We start from the raw sequence: 15,551 nt of genomic DNA on the forward strand, positions 1-15,551 counted from the left end.
TTTGTAGCACTTGGGCAATTATGCAGCTACTGTTTTTGAAAGCCACCCTGAGCCCGCTTGCGGGACAGGGTGGAATATAAATTTAAAAAATTAAAGTAAAAATTAAACTTAGTTTCTGCTGCCAAACTCTAGTCCAGCCGAGCCCAACAGGCCCAAGTACTCGGATGGGAGTCAGGGTCCGCTGTGCAGAGCACCTCTGCTCACCTCTTGCCCCGAAAACCCCATCTGGGGGTGAACTTCATGGGGTCGCATAAAGGCGTTGGGAGGGACTCCAGGACACATTTTCTTTAAAGGACTGGCCGAAGGGCGCGGCTCCTCCTTACCTGCCTCCTGGGCCTGGAAGAGCAGCAGGAATGGGGCAGCAGCGGCCAGGAGAGCTTTAAACTCGCCCTATTCCAGCCAACGCTTTGCAGTCTGCACCCCCCACTATCCTCCCGCATTTCTCGGGTTTAACTTCCTACTTTCTTAGGAAACAGCAACTCAATTGTCCAGAATTATTAAGCACCAGCGAGAGAACACCGTCCCGGTTTCCAGCGACACGCCCTGATAGGCCCGCTCAACACCCACCCTCTATTTTGCGTGGGGGGCCCCGCAGCGCCGACCTTTCTCCCTTCCCCGAGGCATCCGCAAGTGAGAGGGAGCTCGCGGAGCGCCTAAAATGGCAATGCCCCGCCACGCCCCAGCCTTCCCGGGAGGGGAGGGGAGGGGCAGAGGAAGGGGAGGAGCCTCACCTGGCGAGCGGGCTGGGCTGGGCTGCCTCCGCCTGACCTCAGGTAGAGCAGGAAGAAGCGAGAGTGCAAGCGGCGCCTCGGGGAGGTTGGCACAGTCAGCCGGGCGCGCAGAGGGGCGCCCGGGCGGAGCGCAGAGGGGCTGATTGATGCGCAGAGATGGCTGCGGATCGGGCGCTCCCGCGGCGGCTGCTGCTCCCCCTCGTGCTGGCCGCGGCTCTGATCTTCCCGGAGGCAGGTAAGAAGCACCCCCTGTGCAGATCCCTGGGTGGGGTCAGCGGGGGAAGGGGGACGCCAGCGGCGCTGCCGATCGCGACTGGTTTGGATGAGCGCCGCGGCCGCGGAGGAGCTTGAAGCGGGAGAGCAGCGTGGCTTCTTGGGAAGAGTTCTGCGGCTCCGTGCAACTTCCTCGTGTGACTGAGCTCCCTTTGGACGCTTCCAAGAAGGGACGCGTCCCCCCACCCCCATGCGTGGTCGCGAAATTTGTGAATGTTTCAGACGAGGGGGTCGGGACCAAACTTGGTTGGGCTCAGGGCGGCTACTTGCGCGGGGATCATCGCGTCAGGATGCTTTGCCAGGCACCCTTGCAAGATCTGGTTGTTCTTGGGGCAAAACCAAGTTCCAACCAAGGAAGCGAACGCCAGGCAGGGATACCTTAGCAGTCCTGCCTGGGGCTGATTCCACATTAGCCATTGCTCCGGCCTCCGTGCTTTGTTCCTCCCCCTGGCAGATGTTGCTTTCCACATCTCTTGACCCGGAGCGGCAGTTTGACCTGCCTCTAAAGCGGTGTCACCCCGCATCTAAAAGATCATCATTTTGCGAGAAGTTTATTTTTGATGCGGTTTCAGGGCTCGAAATTTATGTGCGGAATTCACGCCAATGCGCTGTCAAACTTCTCGCATCAGTAGAACACACCCACATAACTCCACGCCCATGATTCTGCCCAGTTATTTCGTCATACTTCCTTAATTTTACTCGCTTTGAAAATTATCCAATATTTTCCTGAAATAACATAATTTTTTTAAACAAATCACATTTCGTGTTACAACGTGAAAAATATATAACGATGTAACATGATTTTCTTTTACTGAATACATCCCTTGCTTCCACCCGCCCCCATTCTTTATGGTATTCCACGTGATTTTGATAATGTGTCATTGCATTGTGATTACTTTCTCCCTCCCCCAATTAAAATCACTCCTATTATAATTTTCCCCCCAAATAAGATCGTTACAATGCAACTAAATAAATAGCGATGTTACACAAACTACTTTAAAGATGCGCGATTGCCACCTTTATCGATCCCCCCTCCCCGTATGGCCTCAAACAGGAACGGGAATTTGATTATTTTTATAGGTTTATATTTGTGATAGGTTGGGGAAACTTTTTCCCTTAACCCCTCTGCATAAATCCCCCCCACACACACCTTCATGCATCTGTTTGTAATTTGCTATAGCTTTTAATGGAAAACTGTGTGCTTACCATTCAGTGTGTGTGGATAAAAATGGTGGATCACCAACTCAGATTTCCCAGGGCTTAGATAACCTGCCAGTGGCAGGGTGAAAGGAAAACATGTGACTTTGCCAGTATTATGCCTCTGGCATTACGTTGTAAGGCAAACAAAGATGATCGAGTTGTAACGCAAACACACATGCATGTTAAAAAAAAAAAGGGAAACGTATGAGGGAGGGGAAAATTGCTACCATTGTGGGGGAAACTCTGGGAGCAGCAGGAATGCGAAATCAGAGCACACGGAACAGATTGGGAATTGAATCTGGAAGAAATCCTCTAGTGCGGAATCGGGAAATCACACCCGCATGAAACAACCCTGGAGTGAAAGGGAGGCAAACGCCAAATGTGGAATCAGCCTGGGTCACCAGTGTTGGTTTGCGCAACCCAGCCGTTTCTGATCCATGGGGTCAGCAGCAAATCTTGAACGTGGACTGCCTGCTTACTGGATTTCTCTAAAGCAGGTAGACAAAACTTGAGGTAGCCGTGCTGGTCTGTAAAATAATTCCAAGAACAGTTGTGCTTCCTTGCCGGCCTCCCCCCTCTTCCCGTGCATAGTTTGCTTTGGGTGGATTTCTTGTATCTGTAGATGTGATTCCACTGCTTTTGTTGTGTCTTGCCATTCACATTCCACGGCTAGTGCTTGTCCTGTGTAGGCGAGGCTCTGCAGGTTCTGTTTTGACTGCTGGAATCTAAACCAGAATTGATGCAACTGCTGCCAAGTTAGGGCCAGTCCTGTTAAAGGATGGGATGCAAGTCCCCTTAAAGGATCAGTTCTGACTGGGTAGTTAACCAGGGAGTTTCAAACCCCAACATTGCCAGTTAAGAAGGAGCCAGTCTCTTCTGCCAGTGGCTGGACAGTAGTGGGTAAGCAACTTCCAGAATCAAAGATTTCAGGTTTTCACGGCTGGTAACATCATTAGGGTTTGTAGAATCTTTCGGGATCAAGTGCCGTGTTCTACTGGAGAAAGTTTTCCTTCCAGACGTTTCGTTCTCAGCTGCGGAGAACATCCTCAGTGGTGTTGCACCCGGAGCATGCGCTCAGACCTTCTTGGCTGCTGTGCATTGAGTGGGGCCAGGGCTGCTGGAGAGCTACTATTTGTAGGCTGGAGGGGGTGTGATGAAAGGGCAATTGGTTTGTGGATGTGCCCATTGTTTGGTGGGGCTTCCTGGAAGGGTAGTGATAAGGAAACTGGCTGTTGAATGTGACCATTGTTCTGTGTTAATTGCTGGGAAGGTTGGAAGGGGTTTGAAGATAAGGCAGATGGTTGTTGACTGTGCTGATTGTTCTGTGGAATTTGCTGGTTGTTCTGAGACTTTCTGCAATTTATAGTCTGTAGGGTGTTTTGCAGAGCTGGGTACCAAGATTGGTGGATGAAAATGCCTTCTTCCTTTCTGTTAAAATTGTGCTGGTGTTTGTAAATCTCAATAGCTTCTCTGTTCAGGCGGGTATGATAATGTGAGACCGTAGAAAGGACTTCAGTTCTTTCAAAGTGGATGACGTGGTCTCCTTCTTGAAGTGCATTATCACAGCACTGACTTAAAAAGTCTTTGGATGCACTTTCAGCAACTCTGATGCATGTAGAGTGGCCCGATGCACACATGGTGTTTCAGGAAGCATTTGCTCTATTAATGCATCAGAGCTTTCAATCATGACTTCGGTGTGATCTTTCTCTCATTTGAACCAGTGAAGGATATATGAAGGTACCCAGATATCAAAGCAAAAAGCAGCCCAGCTGACATAAGTGTTGACATTTCTGTGTCTAGTTTAATTCAGAATAGTTTCTAAAATGTTTTCTTCTGCAATAATTCAGAAAAAATGATTTTAATAAATGAGGAAATATTTTTCCTCATTTATTAAAATATTTATATCCCTCCTTTCTACTTTGTTCAAGGCGGCGTACGATACTTAGAGATGAAATAGTTTTAAATACTTTACTCATATCTTGGGGTCAGGGCTTTTCCCCCTTGGGGAATGTGGTGGAATGGAGTTCTGGAACCTCTTTGTGGAAACAAAATTCTCAAAAAATGTTTGAAAGTCCATGAGAGGCACTGATATGTTTCTCCTTCATTTCTCTCTTGAGAGTTCCAGCACCTCCTTTTCCAGAAAAAAAGCCCTGTTTGGGGTTGAAGAGTTGCTTCAAAAAGGAACATCTGGCTCATTGGCTTCTTGCAACATGTCATTAACATTAGTCACAGCTGAGCTGGCTCCTAGACCCCCTCCCCGAGACCGGAAGTTGCAACTGCTTTATTTGCACCACTACTTGTTCTTATGTGAGCCCCAGAAATATATTTCAATAAGCTTTACTAGTGCATTAGAAAAATGTGGATTCCCAGTGCTCTGAGAGATGAAAACATCAGAATGGAGCAAGCAAAGAGCCACAGCCTACTGGGTTTGCATGTCCACAAACCTAAACAGAGTTGTTAAGCTTGGTTAAGTGACCTCCCACCACATAAGATTGCTTTGAAGGTCTAGAGTTCCTTGTCCATATGAAAAATATTTCTAGAACTAGAAATCAGAGACCAATACGAGGCTGCTTTCCCAAAAAGCAAAGGTGTGTGATGACTTTTACCTTTATTAGGGATGGGCTGCATTGTTTGAGGTGATTGTGGCTTTTTGTCAAGTAGAAGCATAGCTAAATGTTGACTAAATAGCCTCAGACAGCATTGTTCATCCCTGATTCCCAAAGGACGTGACTTATCTTTTATTTGGATATTGCCTCAAAGGCTGTACTGAGCTAAGGCTGTGAGGGAAAAAAGAATTACATCTTAGGATGCAGCATCTAATACCTTGGAAACTAGTTTTATATTTTGTACAGAAATAAGCAATACGATATTGCTAACTCCTGTTAACCAGCATGAAATAAGCCATCTTGTTACAGGCTTTCAGCGTTGAAGTGCTTCTGGATTCTTCACAGCACAGAGATGACCTGGTTGACTAGTGGCCAGGAGTGTTTCCTAGGAACTCCACATCTGCCTTAGCTGTAGTATTCTCCCTTGGTATCAGTCATGGCCTCTATAACCTCAAGCCTAGAGTACTGTAATGCGTCTGTTGTTTATAACAAATCTATGTACATTTGGGGATACAGAATGTTATAATGAATTTCAAGATGCATCATGTTGGTTTCTAAAGTCTTCACTTGTCGCATGTTGTATTACCAGATTTATTAAGAGTGCTTGTCGTTGTAAAGCTGACATCCTTCAGATCTAACATAGCAGATCTCCACCCCCACCCCGCCCCGTTCATTGTGATCCTTAAGATACTCTAGCAGTGTCATGGATGCAGCATAGCATATGAACATATGAACATTGCCTGGACCCTTTTTTGGAGATGCCAGGGATTGAACCTGGGACCTTCTGCTCCCCAAACAGATGCTCTACCACTGAGCCACCATCCCTCCCGTGATGTTACATCACGGATGTAACATAAGAACTGTGTTCCACTTTAAAAAAACAAGAATTTGCAGGGAAGTATTTTTTTGGTTGCAACTCCTCAAATGCATACTATTGATTCCAGGAGGTTTGCCAAAGTCTGAGGATGAGTTTTCCTGAAATAATGGGTATTTTCATGTGGGTGGGTGATATGAGTTCTTAGGATTGGAAGATTTTAAAGTCTATTTTCAGCTTAATGTTGGATAATTTTCTTAATTTAATTTATTTAATTTTTAGATTTATATCCCACCCTATCTCACAAGTGGGCTCACAAGTGGGCTCAGTGCAGTTTACAACAATAAAACAACAGTTAAAATAATATCACAAAAACAGACATTACAATACAGGAGCAGCACAGCAAACATAGGCAGTAAATAGCATGCAAGTCCTGCAGGACTTGGATCTGTGACGATCTCATTCTACCTGGTAGGGGCCTGGACCAAAAAGGCCGCCAGTCGGGCGTCCTTAGGACCAGGGACTATGAGAAGATGTTGAGTAGCACACCTCAGAGCCCGGGGGGGGGGGGGTCATACGGGGAGAGGTGGTCCCAGAGGTATACAGGCCCCTAGCCATAAAGGGCTTTAAAGGTAAGGAGCAACACCTAGAACCGGATCCTGTACTCAAGGCGTAGCCAGTGCCGTTCTGGCGTAGGCCTCGATGCCAAAAACTGGGCTGCTGTGTTCTGCACCCGCTGGAGTTTCTTCAGGGGCAGAGTATGTGCAGCTGTCCATAAGCAGATAGAGCTGGATGTCATCAGCATATTGGTGACAACCCGGCCCATATCTTCTGCTAGAGTTGATCTTACAATGGAGTAACACAGAGCAGTATATCAGATCAGAATGTAGGGACAGGATCTGAGAGACCTGCTTGCGAATTCCTGGTCTTCCTTAGTTAAAATGGAGGACGATGTTGTAAATAGGGTTGCCAGACTCCAGATGGTGCCTGGAGATCTCTTGGAATTACAACCAACCTCCAGACTACAGTTCCGCTGGAGAAAAAGGCTGCTTTGAGGGTGAATGCTGTGGCATCTTACCCCCAAATCTCCAGGAATTTGACAACCGTAGTTTGTGCTCCCATTGGGGGTGTAGCTATACAATTGTAACTACACAGTGGGATACAAATAAGTAACATGATGTGAAACAGAGTATCAGAGGACTCCTTTCCTCTTACCATCCTATGATGCAAAGTGGAGCCAGTGGACAGTCATGCCAGTAGTCAGAACAGCTGTTGCCCTTGCTGTCTGTCTGTTGGCCACCCAGAAGTTATTTCATGGGCTCCAGTCAGTGATGGATCCCAGCACAGATTCCCCCCTAGGCACACTAGACTGGCCAGTATCTCTTGGTACCCTAGAGAGGGAAGTGTTTATTCAGTCAACCGTGATGCTCCTGGATAGTTTCTACAGCCAACAGCCGCATGGTGAGGAACGATTGTATGGGAAAAACTCACGTGATAGGTCCATTCATGTAGTCATGTCAGTAATATATGCCAGGATGAATGAAAAGCAAAGAGCCATTCCTAAATGTACCCAACTGATCTGTGCTCAGGAGGTACAGTTTCAAGTGAATGATTCCAAGGGAGGTCATGTTAGTCTGTTTCTGCAAAAAAAACCCCAATCCATGAATCTTGTAGCATTTAAGAATAACCAAATGTTATTCCAGGTTAATTTCATGGATTGGAGTGCCCCATTTTCAGATGCTGCAAGGCATTTTGGTAGGAGGCTTGATAAAACAAAGCAGTGGGGACAAGGGGCTATGACATACAATAAATGCAGCTTGAAATATAATTATGTGAAATCCAAATCTAACCAAGAACAACATTCACTAGTTAGGCTAGTTGATATCTGGATTGGGTGGGGAGTCCCAGGTTTTGCTAAGATAATTGGCACATGCTGTGAGATAAAAATTCCAGGTTGGGGTCAGAAAGGTTTGTGCACTCATACAGGCTTAATTTTGCTAGACAGGAAGAAGGCTCAACTTGACTGGCTTTTTTTTTTTAAAAAAAATCCTCATTCATCAGATTAAACATGTTCTTTGACCAGAGGTTCTTTCTTTGTGTCAGGCTGACAACTTCCTGGTCCTTCTGGGTTGCTTTTGCATGTTTGTGTTCTACTGCACAGCACAGAACGAACTCTAAGCCAGTTGAATGATGGCTTTGTAGTTGAATGATGCAAAAAGCAGGAAGAAACCAGGTTTTTGTTTATTCATGTATTAAATAAGAGTTTTGTTAACATGACAGCCCTTCGGATTGTATGTGCAGCTGATGTGCATCAAGAGCCTTCTATAGTCACAGCTCCTCATAAAGATTAGATGGTGGATATGGAGATGTTGAAGGCAACTTCTAGTGGCTGATTAAACATTCCATTCTATTTCTCTTTTTTTAACAGTGATTTTTTGTAATAAATACAGGTTTCCTTAAGCTGTAGCTTATTTCATTGTTGATGTTTGGAAGTTTGTCCCATCAGGGAGACTGTAGACTGTTGCTGTATAGATTAGACTAGGGGTGTCAAATGTGCAGCCCGCAGGATGGACCAGGCCCCTAGAGGGCTCCTATCAGGCTCATGAGCAACTCAATGTTATCTGCTTCATTCTCCCTCTCTCTTGCTTTCTTTTGCATTACAGCTTGCTTTGTCGGGCTTGCTCAATTACATAGGAGCTGCAGAGCAAAGCCTCTATTTTCTCCATTGACTGAGACACCTCGAACCAGCTGGAGAAACTAGACCTAGACAAGATCACCGGTTTAGCTTTGGCACTACAATAATCAATTAATAATGAAAATCCTGAAAGGATTGAATCATCTGAATTGGAATTAATGATTGAATCCCTTAATCTGCATAGCGCTTCAGAGCCAAAGAGGGAAGAAAACTCCCTTTCTAGGGCCGGGGACCACTTGATTTTTTTTAGAACATTCTCAGGGGCCTTCATGGATTGGGAAGGTGATACCATATTAACCTCCAGATCCAATCGTAGGGATAGAGTTAGGGGCAGGTGGTCACTTTCTGTGCGCGGATCGATGTAAAAGTTATCGATAGATGACAGAAGGTTGGATGAGCCCACACAAAAATCTATCACACTGCAACCCCTTGTGGAAAAAAAAGTAAAGTCATTTGCAGCTGGAAATTTGGAGAGACCATTAAATATTATAACATTGTGCGCTATGCAGAATTCAATTAATCTAAGACCCGCCTTATTGGTTAAAGTATCTTTAGAACAACGGGGTAAACATAGTTGTAGTGGAGGGGATTCAACCGCTTCAAAGCCAAAATGAGAGATCCATTTCTGATTGTTACTGCCTATCCGAGCATTAAAATCACCAAAAATCATGAGCTGAGCAGTATGGAATTTCCTAGACAAAGACGTCACATAGTCAGAAAATTTCTCCCAGACAGCATCAAACTCCAGCTCACCATTAGAAGGGGCTAAATAAACATTAATCATGATTAGGGTCAGTGCTGGGGAGGACAGCAATAAAGCCTGGGCAATTGGCGGGCAAGGATCCAAGAGGATCACCTTAAATGGTAAGCTGGATTTCACCAAAGCAGCCATGCCTGCTTTACTGCGACCTTTAGAGTGAGATCTATAAGCGGGGAGATTAAAAACTTTAAAATCCGTCAGTCTAAAACTGTCTTCTGCCCATGTTTCCTGAAGGAAGACACAATCAAAGGATTTCAAAAAGTCCAAAAAATCTGAGTCATTCGCTTTACTCTTCCACCCAGCAATGTTCCAGGAGATGATGTGGATCTTCCTTGTGGCTTCCCTAGCTGGTAGTCAATCGATAATGGATATCCTTTCTAGAACCCTGGAGTCATCAGTGAAAATACAACCATTATGTTGGGGTGCCCTTGAGCCAGTTAGAGAGAGTTCCATAGACAGATCAATTAAGTCAGCTGATGGGGGACAAGGGGGCAGGGGGTTGCTTGCAGGATCTAGGTTGATTGAAGGAACTGATTTCCCCGGCTCTAAAGACCTTTGCAGCTGCAGCTTAGTACCTTCAAGTCTTATGAGTATCGCCTGTTGATCTTTTGCTGGAAGACTCCCAAATGACTGCAAAAGGTCATCTTCTAATGAAACATTAAGGGGACTATGCGTCACATCCATAGAGGGCTGCACTGATGACTCATTATGCAACTCGGGGTTTGCTTGGGACTGACCAGATTGTTTAGCTTGGAAACAAGAACTGAGAGCTCATTTTAAAGAGGCTTGTCACTCCAAAGACCAATCAAAAATTAAGGCCTACATTGCTTACAAGACAGCCTACCTGGAGCTTACTACATCCAAAAAGAAAGCTTTCTTTCAGAATAAATGGGACCAACTTTACCACTCGATAAAATCTAACGATAATAAGGCCTTCTGGAGAATCATTTCAGGTAATCTAAAAAACAATTCTGTTACTGACCCAAATATCTCTGAGCAAACATGGGTTGATTACTTCTCTAACATTTTTGCTGCCCCATGTGTATCCCCTCCCATCTTAGCAAACCCCTCAGTTACTGATATGCCGGTCTGGCCTCCAGTAACTCTAGAGGAAATCAGTGAGTTATTGAAGGATTTAAAAGCGGGTAAAGCACCTGGCCCTGATGGCCTTCCCGCTGAGGTATTCACAAAGTTTGCCGATTGGTGGCTCTTGCCCCTTGCAAAATTGTTCTCTTTTATCGATCTGCATGGCTCCATCCCTGACTCTTGGCTTGACTCTATAATTATCCCAATATACAAAAAGGGGGGGTTGGAGTTACCAGAAAACTTCCGCCCCATTAGTTTATTATCTATAGTGGGCAAATTGTATGCAAAACATTTAGAACTCCGATTAACTGACTGGATGCGCCTAGGCAACATCATAGGTCCTGAACAGATTGGCTTCTCCAAAGGCAAATCTGCTATGGATCACTGCTGCACTCTGGCCTTCCTTGCTGAAAAATATATGCATACCGGGTCAAAAAAATTATATGCTGCCTTCATCGATTTGAAGGGTGCTTTTGATTCAATAGATAGAGCCCAACTATGGATCAAGCTAGGTTACCTGGGAATGGACCCTCGTTTGCTGTTTCTCTTGAGGAAACTTCATTCTAATACCTTTTGCCAAGTGAAATTTTCTTCTAGCGGTGACTTGACTAGTAAAATCCCAGTGTTAAAGGGGGTAAAACAAGGTTGTGTGCTGGCCCCACATCTTTTTAATTTATTTTTAACTGACCTGGCACAATTTTTGACCCCTATCAATGGTCATCCGCCTAAACTTGCAGGCCGAGCGGTCCCCTTATTACTTTATGCCGATGACACTACCATCCTCTCTTGTACAAGAGTGGGCCTGCAAAGGTATTTGAACGCCTTTTATGACTACTGTAATTGTAATTCACTCTCTATCAATTATGCCAAATCTAAAGTAGTTGTCTTTTCAAATTGCTGGGGCCCACAGAGATGGTTTATTGGCAATTCAACAATCGAGCAAACAAAAAATTTTAAATACTTGGGGATCACTTTTAACCACAAGTTAAGCTGGGTTTCACATCGTAACAACACCATCAACTTGGCTAAGTGTTCAGCTGCTCAAATTAAACAGTTTTTCTTTGCAAGGGGCAACCAATTAGTTCCAGCAGCTATTAAAGTATTCAAAGCCAAAACGCTTGCCCAAATCCTCTATGGTATCCCTATATGGATCTCAGCTTTTACCAGGAAAGTGGAGGGCATTCAAGCCTCATTCTTTAGACAAATTCTTGGTTTGCCAAAATGTGTGTCCTACTTTGCTCTCTGCTCTGAAGTGGGTCAGTCTTTGGTGGAGACAAAAGCCTGGATTGCAGTGTTTAAATTCTGGCTCAAAATTCATTTTAGAACAGATCCCAACAGCCTCCTTGATTGTATGAGAAGAGACCCATATATTTCGTCCTGGACAGCAGTGCTTCTGTCTAAACTCAATCAATTGGGGTTAGAGGTAGATGATTTTTCTACCTCTGAAGAGTCATATATCTTCAGATGTATTAAACTGAGACTGTGGGAATTGGAGGAAACGAAATTACGGCCAACTCTCCCTTATACTTGCTCTCCAGCTTCCTTAGGTCTTTATGCTTTTTGTGGCAAAATGCCCAATTATCTATCAGACCTAACCACTCCAAGTCATCGCAGGGCATTTATGTTGGCCAGACTAAACGCGTTTCCCTCCAAAGTTTTACAAGGGAGATATCAGCGAGTCCCTTTAGCCGACAGACTTTGCTCCTGTGGAGCGAATACCCCTGACTCAATCCAGCATATATTGCTTGATTGTTCTTTTTACCATAACCTCCGTAAAGATTTATTTGGCAAGCTTTCTTTTTCTCCAGATTTGTCTATTCTGCCACCCTGTTATTATTTATTGAGTGATACTGAGGGGGTGGTTAGTGAGGCTGTGGCAAAATTTCTGGCTGACATCCTTAAATTTAATTCTGACCATGTTTGAATGTATCTGTAAGCTCGGTTTTATTTTGATTTTATCTCCAATGTTTAAATTTTTATATTCTGTGTATTTTTATCTGAATCTATTATGCCATTAAAGGTTTGGTATGGTATGGTATGACTGAGACACCTCCCCTGGGAAGGAAGGGGGGAGGGAGAGCTTGCTTTGCCAGGCATTCTCAATTGCACAGGAGAGCTATTGACCCAAGCATCTCTTCCTTCTATTGGCTGAGGCTCCTCCCCTCCTTGTCTCTTGGGGAGGGAGGGAAAGAGTGAGAGCTTCCTTTTCCCAGTTCCTTTGATTGTGTGGGAGAAATACAAAGGAAGTTTCATTCAAAGTATTATCTTTTTGCCTTGCTAGAGAGAGAGAGTGCATGTTTTGTTGACTCGTGGGTGCAACTGGGTTTTCCTCCCCCTTTTCGCTATATTCATGCCTTCATGATCCAGCCTTTTTCAGTAGGAGAGCAATGTGATCTATTTAGATGAGGAATAACAACAAGTCAGTGAGGTGGATTAAGCTAGGAACATGTGTCCAGACCAAGTTCACTTTACACATTTTTTTATAGACTGGGGATTTTTAGCCTAAGCTTTTCAGATAAGTAGGCTGATACTGACCACTATACATTGCTGTCTCTCTATTATTGCATTGCCACATAGAAGTTATAGTTATTTCTCTGGGGAAGACTATAGTTTTGAAGACAAACACGTAGTCCTCAGTCTGTGTCATGGTGCCTTCACATGTTCTTGACCACAACATGAAGCAGCATGTACAAAAACTCGCAATGCCCAGCTATTTCATGTTTTCCTCTGAGTCTTAGGCTCAAAGCATTCTGTAATGAATGTCAATAAATCAAAAGTAGTTTTGCACACGAACAACACCTAAACAGCAAACTCAAGATTGCTACAGCACAGACATTGTCTCCAAATTTTGATGCAATAATTCAGAGCAGTTATCAGAGACTGTTAAATAGACAGAATATTGCAGGAGTGGTAATCTTTTAAGCATGTTTAATTTTAATTTTTTTAAAAAAATCTTTAATTGTGTTTGTCTGTGTCCTTTATAAAATTTGTATATCCACTGCTTGGCATTACATTTTATGTCAGTCAGTCAGTTTATTGCGGCTCTAGGCCAATCAACAACAACAACAACTCATCAATAACAGTACAACACAACACCAAGCTAAAATATAACATAACAATATAAAACTATGTACAACCATCAAAATAGTAATAAAATTATCTGACGTAGGCAACACTTAACTAAGGGCATCTTCTTTCAAATACAAACAGCATTAAGTTTCTTCCTGTCAAGGTCGGTAACATATAGAAACTTAGCTAGATCCAGAGAAAGTTGATCACTCCCATCCCCTAAGAGGAAGTAAATGACTTGGGCCTGATTTAAAGATTTAGCTAGCATTAGATGGTTCCACAGAAGTCTGTACCTTGCCTCTGTATGGAAAAGACAGTTCAGAATGAGATGGGGAACCGTATCGACCTCCTCCAGGCCGCACGGACAGATCCTGTCTTCTAACGGGATCTTGTGGAAACGGCCACTCAGTACTGCTGTGTCAAGAATGTTCAGGCGTGCCAAGGACAGCATCCGCCTGATCTTAATTGGCTGTATCTTTTCAAGATACCTGGCACATTTAAGATCACTTGTAAAAAAGGTTGGGATATACGTCCCCCCAACTTTGGCCAGAGATTGTTTTAACTCCAATTCCAGTAATCGGCCTGGCCTGACAAGGACTCATATAATAATAATAATAAATTTATGTCATATCTGGCCTTCATAATGAATAAGTTCGACACCCCTGGACTAGATCTTTTGATAGTGAAAGCGAAAGGGCAGAGTTGGAGAACAAAAGAAAAGAAAAGAGGGGAGGGAGAAGTAGAGTAGGATTTAAGAATAAAACTTTGAATCCTAGAGCAGCTTCTCATTACTTTTGGGTTCACCCTGGAATTGAAGTCACAGTGTTGATGAGATGGCGCCTCCCTCTGTCCCTGACCCCCAATTTCCTGCTGAAGGGCAGTGGGCACCTGGCTTGGGAAATAACTGGAGATTTGCAGAGTGGAGCCTGGGGAGAGCCAAGTTTGGAGAGGGGAGGGACCTCACTGGGGTGTAATGGAGCCCATCCTCAGAGGAGCCATTTTTTCCAGGGTGATCTTTGTAGTCTGGAGATCAGGTGCAATTCAGGGAGATCGCCAGACTCCAGGTCCCATCTGGAGTTTGGCAACCTGAGCCAAATAGTGTCTGAAAACCATGCAAAGGGCCTAGACTGCCTGCTTGAGATTTTTTCTCTTTTAGTGGGGAAGGTAAATGACAGCAGATTGTTACCAAGTGTTTTCTCATTAAGTTAATGAAAAAGTTAGGTGGGGCAGTCTCTGCACTGTAGGCTAGGTTTTACATTAGAACTTACATTTTGCTTCTCTGTACATTTTTCTTCCCAAGTATTTTACATTTTCTACCACACAGAAAATATCAGGGGTCACAGGTTTGTCTGTGGTCCAGTTCAGTGTTTTACTTCATCATCCGGATGTATTTTTTTTTTGAGGAAAAAAAGCAGTCTGCTGATCAGTGGATGTGAGCTTTCAGATGTTTGAACGTTGATTACTATACCTTACACTTCTAGTTTTTCCAGTTTATACTAATTTTTAAGAAAGTAACACAGATAAAGTCCCTTTCATGTGCATCTGTTTGTCCATGTAAAACATGTTTCTAAGGTGGGAGCCAGGGAAGTTTTTATACAAGATTTCCTGACAAAGCAAAGCATTTAGTGAAATGCATAGGCATCTAGAAGATCTAATAAAACTCTCAACTTTGCACCTTGTTCTTGCTGGGTTCATGAAAGTTATCCAAGCTGAAATGCTCCCATGCATGGACAGGACAGATTCAGGGAAGGAACTTTTGTGCTTATTTTAAGCTTTGTTGTAAGTTGTTTTAATTATATATTTGTTTGTTGGTTTTAATGGCTTTGAAGATGAGATTTTGATTTGTGTGTGGTGGCCTTATGAGGTCAGAAAAGGGCAGAAATCCTGCTACTACTATTAATAAATCATAATAATACAACCCATGTACATTATTTTCATGCTTCACAGCTTGTACCCCATAATGTGGTCCTCAGAGAGTGTGGGAGCTTGAGCTTTACTTGGCAATATCCAGTGGGTACTAGAAATGCAGGAGATAAGGCTATATATAAGTTTGTTCCTTCCATGGGGCAACAAGGAACTTGAAGGGGGAGGAAGGAGGACTTAAACCAAGGAAAGTATTTTGTCCTAGTTTGCTTTCTTCTAGTTCTGATTTGGACATCCCAAATGGCTTTTTATACTTTTTAACATGGAAGAATTAGCCACACATCTCATTGTCGTGTTCATCTTGAAGGTATCAGTTTGATCATCCAGTAGCTCTTAGCTGCTGCTTCTATACTGAAGTCTGACTGGCGGATGCAGACGTTGGTGGTAGGATTGT

General features: G+C 43.9%; 1 protein-coding gene across 1 annotated transcript in view; it reads left to right on the forward strand.

Moving 5' to 3' along the window:
* The first annotated feature begins 887 nt into the window (after window positions 1–887).
* The window catches only part of CDCP1 (CUB domain containing protein 1), a 52,935-nt gene continuing 38,271 nt past the window's right edge, over window positions 888–15,551 (forward strand). The window contains exon 1 of the mRNA XM_060247717.1: window positions 888–966. Within this exon, the coding sequence (XP_060103700.1) occupies window positions 888–966 (79 nt within the window). The remainder of the gene's footprint in view (window positions 967–15,551) is intronic.

Source organism: Heteronotia binoei, chromosome 10 (assembly GCF_032191835.1).
Source record: "Heteronotia binoei isolate CCM8104 ecotype False Entrance Well chromosome 10, APGP_CSIRO_Hbin_v1, whole genome shotgun sequence".
In the NCBI taxonomy this organism is placed as follows: domain Eukaryota; kingdom Metazoa; phylum Chordata; class Lepidosauria; order Squamata; family Gekkonidae; genus Heteronotia; species Heteronotia binoei.